At 45.7% G+C, this 17,066-nt stretch overlaps 1 protein-coding gene across 1 annotated transcript in view; it reads left to right on the top strand.

The window, feature by feature from the left end:
- The first annotated feature begins 131 nt into the window (after positions 1–131).
- Positions 132–17,066, top strand: part of ttll12 (tubulin tyrosine ligase-like family, member 12) — a 47,651-nt gene continuing 30,716 nt past the window's right edge. Inside the window, exons 1-6 of the mRNA XM_034075233.2 lie at positions 132–347; positions 1,159–1,325; positions 2,979–3,177; positions 3,920–4,079; positions 4,560–4,693; positions 5,360–5,436. Coding sequence (XP_033931124.1) covers positions 207–347; positions 1,159–1,325; positions 2,979–3,177; positions 3,920–4,079; positions 4,560–4,693; positions 5,360–5,436 — 878 coding nt within the window. The 5' untranslated portion in view covers positions 132–206. The remainder of the gene's footprint in view (positions 348–1,158; positions 1,326–2,978; positions 3,178–3,919; positions 4,080–4,559; positions 4,694–5,359; positions 5,437–17,066) is intronic.

Raw genomic sequence — 17,066 nt, 5'->3', positions numbered from 1 at the left:
ATTGCTGTTGTTTGTGGAGTATCGTATAGGGGTTATAATAATCTATAAAATAACTCTTAACACAGTGGTGTAAATATTGTGGCGTAAAATATAAAGCTGAGTTCCCTTTTTTTTTAAACTCCCACAATGCACTGCTTGCTTGGCTGTCAGACTGTTTCCGGGTTTGCTCCGTCCAACTCCACGTGAGTGCTATCTGCTCGAGCCAAATGACAACAAACACTTTAATTATGAATGGAAACGAGGACGAGGACTTCAGAGACTTTGTGGCCCTTCATGCCGAGGCCCTGCAGTCCTCCGGAATCCCTCTTATCTACTGGAGGAGCCTGCATGACAAAATCACCAACGAGGTCGGTCTCTGCCAACGCAGCACCATAACAAGTCACTGTCGAGCAGGGCTTCTCGGCAACTCTGCAGAATCCTATGGGTGTCATCACGGACCCTACGTCCATTTATATATATATATATATATATATATATATATATACAGTCTATGGGTGTAGCTCACTGCTAAAGTTTCAGCCACTGTAGCACAGTTGTTGGATAAACAGCAGGAAAACATAGCAATACATGTTCTGCATGCATTTCTTGCTGCTAATGGCCAACAAAACGCCGGGTTGCATGAATGTAAGGCTACTAGCAAATAATTACAGATTATATATCATGTTTTTATGTAAAGCAAAACCTTAGATTACGACTGGTTACCCGGCTTCTATGTAAATAAAACATGATTTATCACAGGGGAAGGTATTTTGCAAACTCGCACATCAAATCTGAATAGTGAGCTTTTCCTTTTATTGTTTGCAAACTTACACTTTGAATAAGTCATATATTTTCTTTACCAACACTCGTACTTTCCCCGAGTTTATTCGGCATTACATGTTGCCTTTTTTTTCAATGTCATGTCTGTCTTTATAGATGTTTTACACTTCAGTTTACCTTTGTTACCGGGTAGTTAAAAAGTAACTATTGGGGGTATTTGAAGTATGCCGAGTTGAAGAAAGTAACTAATACTATATGTATCACCTCAAAGCTGTGCTACTGAAGAGCCCCTTTTTAAAATGAGAAGCAGGCAAAAAATTGACAAATTCGCTAATGGAGTCTGGTGGTAAGTAACATGTGAAAAGAATGACTCCTATCTATATACATTTTGTGTCATAGATTTATGATGCTGGGGAAGTTTTTGGCATCATGCAGCTCCAACTAGACAAGGAGGAAGAGGAGGAGAATGAAGAGAATGAGAAGAAGAGGGTCAACCCAGGAGCAGGGATGAGCTGTAAAGTGGTTGTGACCCGGGACAGTGGGCTGCAGGTCTCTGAGCTGACCAGGTGAGAGCGCCACAGGCCAATAAATCCCACTCTACAGAAGAATTTAGCAGTATGTAATCTATAATAATAACCTATTTACATTGGATTGTAATAAGTTATGAACGTTTTCACTTCTAAGTTCCATTTTTCAAAGTCTGTTTTCATTTCACAATTGAATTTCTCCAAATAACACATTTTGTGTCAAGTCACATCTTTAGCCTTTGAAAATCATACACACCTGAACTTTGTCAACCTTCCTCTCTATGGGCTCAGAACAGTCTCGTAATACACACATGCACACAGAAGGATTCACACTTGTATTTCATGATCCACAAAAGGATTCAAACTTGTATTTCCGGATCCACACACGTGTTTTTCAATGCACACACAAATGTGTTCCGTTTCATATACATGTAAATAAAATCCAATTACAGAAAAAAGTTTTACATATGTATTTTTGATCCTCACATATTTGTTTTCCGTTTAAATCCCCTGAACCTGCAAACACAAACCGCTTTCTGTGCATTCGTGTGTGGGTTTTTTGAGACTCCCATGACGGTCAGCCAATTCGTACTTGTAATTTTTTCTATCTATAGCCAATCAGATGTCTCCTCAATTCTAAGCCAATCACATGAGCGCGCCCCCACGAGGGTAGATTTCTTGGGTTCATGACGTAGCGCTTCATGTACGCATTTTGCGCAGTCCGGAGCCCGCCTGCAGGCACTAATGTGTCAGGACACCTCCACTCTCAGTACATTGCCACTTTCCGAACAGGAAATGCACGCAAATACAATCTTTTATATTATTAAGGTACAGCGCAACTTTCCGAACCATTGATTGTTGCTTGTGTACACAAAAACGGCAGGCAAAACCATTTTTAAATGTGTGTTTCCTGTGTGGCGAATACAGCTGCTTTATTTATGTCTGTATGAAGTTGTTTTGAGTGTGGAGGGAGCAGCTACAGGTTAGCTTAATCAATCAGTGCACTACGAAGCCAGTGCTAGTCAGTGAACTGTCAACGGGGGGAGCCCCGCCGGTCATTATCGGCCGATATTCACTCTTAATAGTTTGATCGGTGCTCTCTATAAAGGCCGATCGGGAGAGCTGGATCTGATCGATATGGACATAAACACGAGTGAAGTATAACCGGACGCGAGAGAGAGATCAGATCAGCTGCTGAGTCTGACGGAGACACGCAGCTCTGCATGATCACCTGAAGCTCCGCCCTCTGTTTAGCGAGCTGACCGGACAGCGCAAAATGCGTACATGAAGTGTCACGAACGCAATAAATCATACCCTCGTGGGGGCGCGCTCATGTGATTGTCTTAGAATGAAGGAGACATCTGATTGGCTATAGATAGAAAAAATTACAAGTACGAATCGGGTGAGTCTCAAAAAACCCACACACGAATGCACAGCGATCCATGCACAGAAAGCGGTTTGTGTTTGCCGGTGCAGAGGTTTTAAACGGAAAACAAATATGTGAGGATCAAAAATACATATGTAAATCTTTTTTCTGTATTTGGATTTTCTTTACATGTATATGAAACGGAACACATTTGTGTGTGCATTGAAAAACACAAGTGTGGATCATGAAATATAAGTGTGAATCCTTCTGTGTGCATGTGTGTATTATGAGACTGTTCTGAGCCCATACCTCTCCGCTGCCGGCAGTGTGTTCCTGGTGGATCACGCCTGGACGTACCGCGTGGAACAGTGCCGTCAACAGCTGGAGCAGATCCCCGGCCTGCTGCCCAGAATGGCCGCCCTCATGGGGGTGGACTTCCACGGCGAGGCCCCTGACCCAGACACAGTGGAGCTGGTGATGGAGAACATGTGGAAGTACAACCAGACTTATAACCTCTCCGAGGGGGTACGTCTTATTCATTTATACCGACAGTTATGTATATTAATCTTGTGTTCGCTGAAGACTTTAAAGGTCCCCTATTATACTGTTTTTCATCAATATATTATAGGTCTCAGATATATACAAAACATGTCTCTGAAGTGTTTGGCTCGAAATACTAAACAGATCATGCATTGTAGCATCCCATAATCCCCTCTGTTTCAGCCCTGTTTCAAAAGTGCTGATTGCTGATGAAAATAAGGAGCCACTCTGAGTGATATGTTGTTAAAAAGAACACAATGGTGCTCTAGGAGGAGATTCAGGTGATAGGGGGGGGGGGGGGGGTTGGTTACCTGGGTTGGTTATTGGCTATTGTTTACCCAAAAAATCGTAATGACATCATAAAGTGGCCAAAATCTGATCAGCTCATTTCAGACAGGTTTTTATATAAATGGATCAGGACACAAAGTGAGAATCTTTTTTCCTGAAATGTTCAGAATCTCTTTACACAGAGGGGACACACGTTTATGTATAAAAGACATGAAAAAGTAGATTTTGCACAATAGGTCCCCTTTAAATAAGCCCAGTAGGTTTGAAGCCTATTCCTGTACTCTACATAATTGGTGGTTGGTTATGTTTGTGTATTGTTAAATTGTGCACAAAACTATACAAATTCTAAAATATCTGATAAATGGAAAGCAAACCATGGTGGACGTAGTAGAGTCTCAGTCGTCTACTTCACTGTTCTCCTCTGTGTTTTCGGGTGCAGTCTCCGGAGGACAAAGTCCCGGTGTGGTACATCATGGATGAGTTTGGCTCCCGGGTGCAGCACTCAGACCAGCCCAGCTGCCGCATGGCCCCCTTCTTCTACATGCAGGGGGGGCTCGCCTACACTCTGCTCTGGCCTCTGCATGACCTGCAGGAAGGAGGTGAACACGTATTCTCACACTCACCGTGACTACTCTTATCTTAGTCAGGCCTAAGATAAATAGTACTTTATTGATTGAAAAGACATGGCATTGAAATAAACAAGAAAGTAGACACAAGGTAAGTATTGAACAGATGCTACTGCTCTCCTCCTCAGGGTTTAAACGCCCCATCCCCCCTTGTGCTGAGACAGACAGACAGACAGACAGACAGACAGACAGACAGACAGTCAACGTGCACCAGATTGATGCATTTAAAAAAACAAATATATATCTTCCCACACATGGACAGGATACTAGATAAGTTAGCCAGGCATTATACACTACACATTTGTCTTGAATTGCACCATAGTCCTAACAAAGGTTTTGTTAGAAAGGCAGGAACTCAAGAACAAATTTCCATTGCGGAGGGCCCACAGACCCCCTGTTTTGTGTCCCCCTCACTTCTCGAAGTTTTGTGTCAAACAAATCTTATTTCTACAGATGAAGTAACCCGTGACTATACATATGGAGAAACGGACCCCCTGGTGAGGCGATGCCGTCTGTTACCATGGGTAACCGCTGATCTAGAAGGGGTCATAAGTGTCACGTCTGAGCCCCCAGACTCGTACTATGAGGTGAGGCACTCAACACCTTTTTATGTAAAAGATTTATTTAAAACACAACACAAATGAATTTATACAAGCAATGCTTTCTATCTATTAGCTTTCCAAGACATATTGTATCGTCATTTTAAGAGTATTATAATATTAACAGGACATTGACCTTGTTTGTTTTCCCTCTGCTTAAAAGCACCTATAAATTATGACCATTCTTTTTTTACTGCACTCTTGTTTAACCCCCAGTCTTTCCAAGCCATTAATTGCATTCCAGTTCCATGATTAATTGACTCCTACACAACTCCATTGTTGTTCTCTTCCTCGGTTTGACTTCAGTCTTACACAGACTATCTATCAGTTATATTGTATTCTCAAAGTAAACGTTTATTTACAGGAATACACGTTTTTCTCTCGTACTCCTTAACTTTTTTCTACGCAGAAAAATTTATATTTTTGCTCACATACATATAATTTCTATTATTCTACGCTGTTCAAAAAATGCCACAGGGATTACAGCCAAAAACCGTATCCCTGCTTCTGACACATCTTCGTCCGATAACTAGCTGTATGTAGTAGAAGAATCCCTTTTTAAAGCAAAGGGTCACACCTCATTCCCACAAGGATACAGTCTTATTCATCCAAGACATTTTAGGTCATTAAAGTCCTCTGTTTCTGTTTCTCCAGAACATTGCATTGGAGAACAAGGAGCAGCTTCCTGTGGAGATCCAACCCTACACTGTGCCTGAGGACAAAACTCTCAAGTAAGTCTCTCAGATCAACATTAGAGAGATTGTTAGAAACTCTCTATTGATCCCAAACTTGGAAATACTTTTATTACAGCAGCATGTTAAAAAGACATTGCACATGAGTTAGTAGCAAGTACATATTTACATATCAACAGCAAGAACATGTATATCTATGGAATATCATGAATAAAATACACAAAACATGTTAAAATACACTATAATAGAGAAATCTACTACTAAAAATACCTTAAGAAATATCTATCTAAAAACAGAGGATATTATAAACACTAAACAAGTGTACAAAGTCGTTAAAATGCAATGAGTTGGAGTTTTAGCACATAATATTATGTTATTAAGAGTAAAACGGTGGAATCTAGTTTTAAAAAAAAAATTAAGAAGCTGAATTCTATGCTAGCACAAGGGGAGGTGTGGCAGGAAATATTCACCGTCTCCGACCTTGAATGTAAACATCAAAACTAAGATAATAAACTTGGATGGCATGACTTTATATTAGGGCTGAACGATTAATCGATTTGAAATCGAAATCGCGATTTTAAATGATACGATTATCAAATCGCAAAGCCTGCAATTGTTTTTTTTTACAATTTTGTAATTGTTGTTTCAGTCATTACATTACATTACATTGCATTTAGCTGACTCTTTTATCCAAAGCGACTTACAATAAGTGCGTTCGACCAACAAAATACAAACTTGAAGAAAACAGAATCATATAAGTACATCAGGCTTCATAGAGCAAAAACATTTCAAGTGCTACTCAACTGGCTTTAGATAAGCCAGCCCTTTATTAGTATATAAGTGCTTTGTTAATAGTTCTATCGCTCGAAGTGGAGTCGAAAGAGATGAGTTTTCAGTCTGCGCCGGAAGGTGTGTAAGCAATCTGCTGTCCTGATGTCAATGGGGAGCTCATTCCACCATTTTGGAGCCAGGATAGCAAACCCACGTGTTTTTGCTGATGGGAACTTGGGTCCCCTTCGCAGCGAGGGTGCAGCGAGCCGTTTGGTTGATGCGGAGTGCACGTGCTGGGGTGTACAGTTTAACCATGTCCTGGATGTAGGAAGGGCCAGATCCATTCGCAGCATGGTACGCAAGTACCATTGTCTTGAAGTGGATTCTAGCAGTTACCGGAAGCCAGTGGAGGGAGCGGAGGAGCGGCGTGGTGTGGGAGAATTTAGGAAGGTTGAAGACCAGACGAGCCGCTGCATTCTGGATGAGCTGCAGAGGTCGGATGGCACATGCAGGTAGACCAGCCAGGAGGGAGTTGCAGTAGTCTAGGCGTGAGATGACGAGAGCCTGGACCAGAACCTGCGGCGCTTTCTGGGTCAGCTGGGGACGTATCCTCCTAATGTTGTAAATGTAAAGCGTGTATCTGCAGCAGCGGGTTGTAGCAGCGATGTTTGCAGTGAAGGACAGGTTGTTATCTAGGGTCACACCCAGATTCCTTTCAGTCTGAGTCGGGGAAACAACAGAGGTGCCAATGTTGATTGTTAGGTCAAGAGTGGGACAATCTTTTCCCGGAAGGAAAAGCAGTTCAGTCTTGTCAAGGTTGAGCTTGAGGTGATGATCAGACATCCACTGATGCGGCTTTCACACCAGCGCTTTTCAGTTTCTAGCTCCGAGCGGGAGCTTTTCTGGTTCTGCTCCGGTTTCCCTTTTCAGCTCCCGCTCTGTACACACCGCCCACTGGCGCCCCAGAGCTGCCCTTGCTGCGTCATGACGTCACCGTTTACATCGCTGATTTGCCCCCCAACGGCAGCCATTACGGCAGCTCACAACAACAACAACAACTGCGTCGGGTCGATGATCGTGTTGCTTTTAATCACACGAAGCCAGAATAAATTGAATAACGACTTCTCCAACCTTATACTTTTCTCCAGAGTGCCGTGGTTCATTGTTTAATAATGTGTTTCTGCAGCATTTACCGACCGCTGCAGTGCTGGCTGCTCTTCCACGGGAGTCTTTTCTCCCGTCAGCTCCCGGTTAGCTCACACTGCAGCGGCCGCTCTAAAGTATTCACTGTCCGACTCACACAAGCAGCTGATGCATATCCCCAGTAGCCTAAGTGAATGTGTGTCAGTCTGAATTGACACTGTTTGGTATCACAACGCTGTTATGAAAGTTTCTCTGGTATAAAACGGGTGATGTTAGCATAGCAACCGAAGCTAAACTGACTACTTGCATCCGATAGCTGCAATAATACAAAACAACACGTCTGCCTCTCTCCACAATGATCGATAACAGTGAACGGATGGTCAAAGTAAGGCACAAATAAACAGAATCACACGAAGCCTGGTTAGTGTTGCCTGACTTTATAAAGTGTGTTTATAGGCACTACTGCTTGTAGGCAGGCATAACAGTCGACCCATGGGAGGTGGGTTTAGTTTCCTGCACGCCTTGACGTAAGAGAGACGTAAGCGACGTCACCTCTTAGCTCCAAAGCTCTTGCCTCTGGACCGACAATTATTTGGAGCTGGAAATGAAGCGGATTCCGGAGCTAAGAGCCGGCGCAGCTCCGGTGTGAACAGGAAAACCCGGCGCTTTTCAGGCTCTAGCTCCGAGCCGGAGCTGAAAAGGCGCTGGTGTGAAAGGGGCATGAGAGATGTCAGCTAGACAAGCAGAGATGCGTGCGACGACCTGGGTCTCTGAGCGGGGAAAGGACAGAATTAATTGGGTGTCGTCAGCGTCGCAGTGGTATGAAAAACCATGCGGGCTAATGACTGATCCGAACGAGTTTGTGTGCAAGGAGAAGAGGATGGGACCAAGAACAGAGCCCTGAGGGACCCCTGTAGTTAATTGACAAGGGTCGGACTCGGACCCTCTCCAAGTAACCCTGTAGGTGCGGTCTTTGAGGTATGAGGTGAGGAGGGAAAGTGCAGAGCCTGAAACTCCCAAGTTCTTGGAGAGTGCGAAGGAGGATCTGATGATTCACCGTGTCGAATGCAGCAGACAGGTCCAAAAGGATGATGACAGAGGAGAGGGAGGCTGCTTTAGCAGTGTGCAGTTCCTCAGTGACAGCAAGGAGGGCAGTTTCTGTGGAGTGACCTGCCTTGAAACCAGACTGGTGCGGATCCAGAAGGTTGTTCTGATGGAGATAGCAGGAGAGTTGCCACGTGTCCCTCCTTTCCGCATCTGTGGCATAGGAATTTCCCATCTGAGTTTAGTCCTCGTCCTCTGCCTCTGCCTGTTCCTCTACCATTCCCTCGTCCTCTGTTAAACCAACCTCTTCCCTGTCCTGGTCCTACAAAGAAAACCTCATTGGTTTCTCCTCATTCTCCTACAAAGAAAGCTGATGCTTTCTTTTGTCTTTTTTCTTTGATTTGGGATGTGGCGTGTTCTGCATAATTTAGGCATTCTTGTAAGTCGCATGTTCTATGGTTAACATTGTGCTTGCGGATGAAATCTGCGACTCCTGGGTGAAACCCATTCATTAAGCTTTGTTTTAGCTGTTGTACGAATGCAGAGTCAGCTACGTTGCTGTAGGGGATGCCGCTGTGAATACGGAAACACTCTTCCATTCTTACTCTGAAGTCATGCACTGACTCTTTTTCCCCTTGCCTACATCCCGAGACTGTTGTGAAATCACGTCTTAGGGCAAAAGTCCTCTCAATTGCTTGGTACACTGGTCGTGTGTGTGTGTGTGTGTGTGTGTGTGTGTGTGTGTGGTGTGTGTGTGTGTGTGTGTGTGTGTGTGTGTGTGTGTGTGTGTGTGTGTGTGTGTGTGTGTGTGTGGTGTGTGTGTGTGTTGTGTGTGTGTGTGTGTGTGTGTGTGGTGTGTGTGTGTGTGTGTGTGTGTGTGTGTGTGTGTGTGTGTGTGTGTGTGTGTTGTGTGTGTGTGTGTGTGTGTGTGTGTGTGTGTGTGTGTGTGTGTGTGTGTGTGTGTGTGTGTGCATACATTTCTCTCATTAACTAACACTTAACATCCCATATATCAGGTGACATAAAAATGAATATACCAGAATTACACTGTATTAAACTTTTTTCCATAACACTTTCTTTTAATTTTCTTCACCGCATTTTACAATAAACTTCCGTTTATCGCTTAAAAACAAATATCGCAATTCGAATCGCAATATTTGTCAGAAAAATCGCAATTAGATTTTTTCCCAAAATCGTGCAGCCCTACTTTATATCCGTTAATGTTGACCCACATCAAATTGCACCAGATAGCACTCCCCAAGGCCAGCATTGAAATGGGACAGAGACATTAGCCGCTTTCACACCGCAGGACTTGCGGTACTTTAGTGCCGGCACTAAAGTACCACTAAAGTACCACGGCACTAAATCCGCCAGGGGACTAGTGCCAATCGCATTCACACCGCAGTACTTTCCCTGAGGCACGATTACGCTGACGTCACTTCGTCTTCTTCTTCTCTGGGTTTACTGGCAGGCCGCAAAACCACTTCACGGCGAGTACAACAAAAAAACGAGAGAAGAAGAACTACACGGGAAGAGGGGGTATAAAGCCCATCCGCTGTATGAGGCGTTTGTTTACTTTCCGACCTCAGACATGATGGAGTTCATAAGGGTAATTTACAAATAAAATACCCCATTATAACAATGGACTTATCTTTATGTATTTATTATATATTACCCCCTCAGGCTGATTTTGGAAAAGGACATCAACCCTTGTTTGGTGTTTTTCCCTTATTTATCTAAAACAAATGACATGATAAATTACTTGTGTTTATGTGTGTAAGACTTGTGTTTCTGATCAATTCAACCACCGACACCTGGCTGCTCTCACATTCTTCTATTCTGCAAATTTGGGGTGGGACACAATAAATAAAGCTTCGCCAGTTTGTTTGTTTTATTGCACAGTCAAGACATAACAATAACGGCATCATGCTGTTCCAGGTGTGTCGTATGCATGTAAATTGAAGTTAAATAACAGTGTGAAATGTAAAATAAAGTGTAAGTAGTTTCAAAACAATGTAACAGTGGCAATATATATAGCAGCAGACACGCCTTAGTGCAAGTTAGGTGTCAGTATTAAAAAACAGTGGCAATATATATATATATAATAACAATAGAAAATCGTTACCACTCTTATTATTGTGGTCTTTAATTTTTTTATAGTCCTGCCTGAGTTTCTTTATTTTTACCCGGCATCCGTGTGCACTGTGCACGATTCCCAGCTCAAGTAGCGAACATCGCTCAAAACATTTGGAGTTGGGAACTGCTTTCTGTAGAAGCTGCTGCATCCCGTCCTTGGAGTAAATTGCCAGAAGCGCCGACACTTCCTCATCATTCCACCGCTCCGGTGTTGTAGTACGTGTGGTCATAACTGCTTTAAAGTACAACAAAACTACTCGCTCAGGTGTGGATGTGGTTTTGTAGCGAGGAAAAAAATGGCTGCCTAACAAAACAAATTCAGAGTCTAACGGGGCGTGGTTAGCAATTCGCCCAGCCAATAGAAATAGAATAGAAATTGGCACTCTTTTGTCACCAGGTTCGTACCACCTCTCTAGCAGGGACTAAAAAGTACCAAAAGAGTTCCCGGCACCGAGTAGTCCCGGCGGTGTGAACGCGACATTATTGGTACTAACGGAACTAAAGAACTAAAGTACCAGGGAAAGTCCTGCGGTGTGAACGCGGCTATAGCGCAGCTGTCTGCAGTAGCTAGTGGGGGAGGTCAGGATTATATATTTAACAGTGTGCTCATTCTTCACCTCTCCCCCACAACTTGATAAGTTTCCAGTGTGGAGCTTATGGCAGAGCCAGTCTTCTTAATGTTTTTGAATATTGAGGTGGAAAAATATGAAAACATTTGAGGTAAAATTGCAAAAACATTGAGTTGTCGCTGAATCTTAAATGAACGGCCGTCAGCACTTCAGAGGTGTTTCTCAAATGGGCTGCCGTCTGGCAGGCGGTACCGCAGCATCCGGACTAAAACCACCAGACTCAGGGACAGTTTCATACTGCAGGCCATAAGACTGTTAAACACCTGCATTTTTGAAACAACATCCATAACATTCATCTGGCTGCAACTTAGAAATGATGTATCTAATATATCATATTCCAATCACTTGTATATAGACTCTTATTGCACTATTTCACTATTTTTCTTTTTGTATTTACTTGCACTATTTTTTCTGTGTTATTGTGTTGCACTGTTGGAGGAGTGACCTAAGATTTTCATTGTCATAACTACACTGTAGTCATATACGTATGACTAATAAAAGCCTTGAACTTTGAAAGGGTTGCCGGTTCACTTCCTGATCGAAGCTGGTAGCTGGAGAGGTGCCAGTTCACCCCAGAGGCCACTGCCGAGGTGCCCTTGAGCAAGGCACCTAACCTCGATCCTGCCCCCTTTTGATCTGCAAAGATATTTAGCGGGTTTTTTTTTTTTAAATGATGGTGCTAGAGCAGGGCTCTCCAACACGTCGACAGCTTTTCAGTAGCTCGCTGCTCGATTATCGATTATAGCGTAGTAAGGTTGCTCCTTGATTTTTTCGGCCGCGGCTGGACAATAACGTTTTTTTATTTTAGATTTGTTTCTGTAACACGAATATCAAATTGGTCTGTGACGCAGTGATCAAGGAACAGACGTGACAGCGGCACAGCAACACCACACACGGACCAGTCTGTTTTCTCCAGCTCCAGCAACACCAGTCCAGAACCAACAGCAGAATGACCCGCTCTGAATCAGGCCCGTGTCGCTGCGGCTCAGAGACACAGGGAGGGATTTGTGTTTTTTGGTGGATTTAATCAAGTCTTGGATTGCAGAGTATGAATGTCCTCTTGCTATTTTCAGTTGATAAATACTTGTGTAAAGTTTGTGAAGGCAGGAGGAAAGCTTCCGCGATCACCGTCTCCTCTCAGTTCCTCCAAACCCCCCCCCTCCCTGAAAATAATGAGTGACAGGCTGACAGTGAAAACTTTGTTATTCACTTAATCAATTATTGAAATATGATGAAGCTAACTTAGTCTCATACAGTCATGGGATTAATGTAACCGTAAGAAAGAGTGTAAGGGAAACTTATGTGTAGCAATGCAGTGGGAGTCACCGACTCAGGAAAGAGACACGGTAGAGCAGGAGCTTCGATGTCAAACACTGGAGGTTTATTTGGAGTTACGGCCAGAGAATTCACATCACAAGTCACACAGTCACGGTCTGACTGCACGGGTGGATTGCCACGTCAATTCTGTAAAACCTCTCTCTCGTTAGCCCAGTTAACTGGTTTCACAGAGAGTAATCAATATATTTAGATAAGATAGTTTAACCAGTTGGGCACACTGAGTCACTTGCATCTGTCACTTATGGCCTCGAAGATGTCATACCTTGGAGTCCACAAACAACAAAGAAGGAAGTGTCCCAGTGCACCCACAACAACAGACCATCTGTGACCTAGTGTTGACCGGTCACAGAATGGGAACAATAACATTATGGCTCAAGCAGCCTATGTCCTTAAAGGAGATAAACAAACGTCAGGGTTGGTCCTGTACGTCATGTCTAGGTCAATAATTTCCCTAACACAGAGAATGTGAGTGTGCACCCATGCAGTATTTTTGTTTTTATAATGCTCTTGTCTGCTGTGTTCAGCCTCATGTCATGTGTGTGATGCCACATTCAGGACATTCAGTATCCTTTTTTTTTTTTAACAGAAGACCGTTGCTAGAAGCTGCAGCTAGACTGCAGAAGTATTAGTTTTTTGTTTTTGAGGATGGAACAATTTCACACACAGATATAGGGAGGCTAGACCTATACAATTGATTTATTATGGTTTATAATTTCATGTCAAGACGAAGAAGAAGATGAAAAAGATGGCTGAACTGTTCAGTGTCAATCCTGTGGAGATGGAGATGGAGGTTATACATCTCCAAAATCATGTTCAGCTTAAGTCTCAGCAAATTTAGAACTGCGAGTGGAGCCTCGCATCAATCTCATTACGCCAATCCTGATTGGCTGGTGATCTTGACGTCAACGTCAGGGGAAATCACCCCCTATAAGTAGCCTGCGCCACGACGCATGCGTCATTCAAACACCTCTTCTCGCTTCAGAGCACATCTCTAATGGTAGCCGGGCTAGCTTAACAGTCCACAGACTGAACCAAAAGCTAATTTCGGTCGACGGGCGTTAGCCGGCTACCCTATTCTGCCTCGAAGAAGAGTATAGTACTATCACACCAGTTGGTATTATAATCAACCTCGCCATTCTTCCTCAGGAATTAAGGTAAGGTTTTGATTGTTCAAGCTAGCAACACACCTGCTGCTAGCTTGTTTTTTCCCTCACTGCCGACACCACGGTAGCGAGGACGGATTTTTTACTTTTCTCTTCCACGAAGGCGAAAAAGGATTATAAGGATATTACCACACCAGGTAATATTCTTTGAGAAAAAAGACCCACACCGTCCTTTTTCTACGGATTAAAGACAGGTTGGGAACAATTTTTTCTCTCGACGTACCTGTTACGAGTGGGTCCTCTTCACGCCACGCAGCGTATAAGATGGACGCCTCTCTCCCTCACACCAGAGGAGTCAGGAACTCGGAGGCTCGGCTCTGCGGGTTGAAAGTGTCAGGCACAGACTCACACCAGATCTCTTCGTCCTGCCTCGGGCTGGAACACGCCCAGGAGGCCATTGACAACCCCGGCTCGTGCACTTCACTATGAAGAGACTCCGCCGAAGGTTAGCACAACAAGCTAGCCTGTCGGGACAGGACCCCCTCATGTCCACTGGTTTGCCGGCTGGCAATCAAGACACGGGGGCGTCCGCCGCAGAGATGGAGCCCCTCACTGGGTCGGTCTGGGGCTCATCGACAGCGGCAGCCGCAGAACCGGAATCCCGCGCAATATCAGGCCGAGACCCGTGGCGGCAAGAGACGCGGGAACGGGGCCCCACGCTTTACCAAGCTGGGGCTCCCGGCTGGACCTCACCATGGTGTTCACCCGCGGAAGATGTCCCTAGAGTTAGACTACATGGAGGACGAAGAGGATACCTCTGAGTTCCTCCTGTCTGACTCGGATGAGCAGGAAGACGACAATCTTCATGTCATCGGCTCAGGCTGCAAAGCCGGGAGCGATGACTGCTCTCCTCGGGCGATAGCACACCAGCTTCACCCTGTCTAAGCATGGACATGCAGGCCGTGTGTCAGCGCGCTGCGTCCAGGCTAGACCATCCCGTGCCCGAAATGGCCAAGGAGACCTCCAGGTCCCGTTACGAGGGAAACAATTTCCCCAAACCAACGAGGACGAAGAGGCAACTCCTTCCGGTCTTCCCGGAGATGTTGGATGAGGTGTCGGTCTCGTGGAGAGACCGGCCCTTTAGCAACAAGGCCCCAATCCAGGGTGCCTCCTCCCTTGACTGTGACGGTATGGAGAGGCTCGGCCTGCTCCGCATACCGCCTATGGAACCACTGGTGGCAGCCCACCTCCTACCGAGGATGGGCCCCATCACCAAGCAGGAACCCCACGCTGCCAGCAAAAACAGACCGATTCCAGTCGACCATGAATGAACGGGCCTACAGAGCCGCAGCATTGTCCGCCAGGGCTCTGAACGTTTCCTCGATGCTAACCGCATACCAAGCGGAGCTCTGTGAGGATCTGTCGAGCAATCCTGGACCAGCCATTCTGGACGAGATAGCCGCGGTCACAGACATTTGTCTCCGTGTCCAACGCTGCGCCGTCCAGGCCACGGACAAGGTAATGGGGATCATGGTGGTGCAGGAAAGAGCTAGATGGCTCAACCTCACCAACCTCCCAGACCGGGAAAAGGAAGATGTGCTTGACATGCCCATCGTTCCCGATGGGATTTTCGGCTCCGCTCTCGCTTCCATGCAGAGGAAGTGCGAGTCGAAAAAGAAGGAAGACGTGGCCCTCCACCTCTGTCTCCCTCGAAGGGTCCAGCCGCTGCCTTCGCAACAGCGGCCCTTCGCAACAGCGGCCCTTCGCCCAAGCTGCACCGCACCCTGCTAGGTTTAAAGTACCAGGACAGCAGAGGTCGCAGCCCACCCCGAGTCCCCAGCCCAGGCAGGAGACGAGGGCGAGTTGGCCTAGAAAATCTCCGGTTCCGGCTGCAGCCCAGGCGCAGCCAACCCAGAATTTCGGCCAGCAGTCAAGGAAGAAGAAGAAGAAGCAGCGAGCGCCCTGACAGCCCCTCCTTCTCCCCTCTGTGACAGAGCTGTAAGTTCTTTCCCCGGCTCTAAACGTGTCCCCGCTGCCTCGAGAGATGCCTCAACGTCATCCTCAAGTCCGCATAAAACACATGTCACATCTTTGTTGTTTAAATAAACCATTTTCCGCTGACGCATCCAGGCTTCGGCCAAGGGCACAGCTCAAAAAAATGAAAAGAAAAACAATAAACAGTCCGTTAACTATAAATCCCCTTCTGAGAGCAGCTACGGCCTCTCTCAAAAGGCGGATAATAAACGGGTCTGTGAAGGCACCACCACCACGTGCATGCACAGTGCCGGTTGGGGCTTTAAGGGCACTACCGTCACGCACATGCGCAGTGCCGGCTGGGGTCGTGACGGCTCCACCGTCACGCGCATGCACAGTGCCGGCTAGAGCTGTAAAGGACAGCCCGCCAATTCTTCCCCTTTTGAGAGCAGCTACGGCATCTCTCAAGAGGCGGATTATTGACGGGTCCGTGAAGCCACCACCACGCGCATGCGCAGTGCCGGCTGGGGCTTTAAGGGCACCACCGCCAGGCACATGCGCAGTGCCGGCTGGGGTCGTGAAGGCTCCACCGTCACGCGCATGCGCAGTGCCGGCTAGAGCTGTAACCATGTCATTCCTGTTTCTTCCATCGCCTTTGCTAGTTTCTGTTTTAGATTTAAGTTCATTCTCTCAACCTTTCCCTGTGATTGTGGATGATACACTGCTCCAAATCTGTGGGATAGCCCAAGAGAGGCTTCCACCACCGCTAAATCGTGATTTTTGAAGTGGCTGCCATTGTCACTGCGAATCTTTTTGGGGAACCCATGTCTTGGAATGTAGGTTTGTACCAGGAAGTTGATTACAGACTGGCTGTCTTCTTTTGCACAGGGGATGGCTTCTGGCCATCCTGTGTAGGCATCCACAACCATGAGTATGTACCTCTTTCCCCTATGTCTGTCTATCATGTCTGTATAGTCTATGACTATCTCCTCCCCTGCCATTGTTACTGCAGGAAACTTTCCCTCATGTGGTTTGATGGTTGCCCTCACATTGTAGCGTCCACAAATACTGCATTCTTCAAGATGATTGGCTATTAAATCTGGTAGGTAAGGGTGCCACCAATGGGTCAGGGCCCTAACCATTTGGTTCTTTCCTACGTGTGCCATTGAGTGTGCTTCCTTCATCATAGCTCTTACCCACCCTGGTGGGATCACTGGCCTCCCGTCTGGGGAGTACCAAATGTCATTTGCTCCCTTTCTTGCCCCTTTGTTTCTCCAGGCCGTTAGTTCTTGCGGGGAAGCTTTAGATTGTTCTTTAGCCAACTCCTCATCTGTTCTGGCTTCTAGTATTCCTTCTTGGGGAGCCCGTACAACCATTTGTGAGAATGTGGCTTCGTATCCGGCTGCCTGCTTGGCGGCCAGATCGGCGGCATTGTTTCCATCGGTTAGGTACCCTGTGGTTTTGGAATGTCCTTTGCATTTGATTACAGCTACTCTGTTGGGTTTCATGATAGCCTCCTCTAACGCCTTGA

This window comes from Pseudochaenichthys georgianus, chromosome 23 (assembly GCF_902827115.2).
Source record: "Pseudochaenichthys georgianus chromosome 23, fPseGeo1.2, whole genome shotgun sequence".
Lineage (NCBI taxonomy): Eukaryota > Metazoa > Chordata > Actinopteri > Perciformes > Channichthyidae > Pseudochaenichthys > Pseudochaenichthys georgianus.
This window is presented reverse-complemented; position numbering and strand designations above follow the sequence as displayed.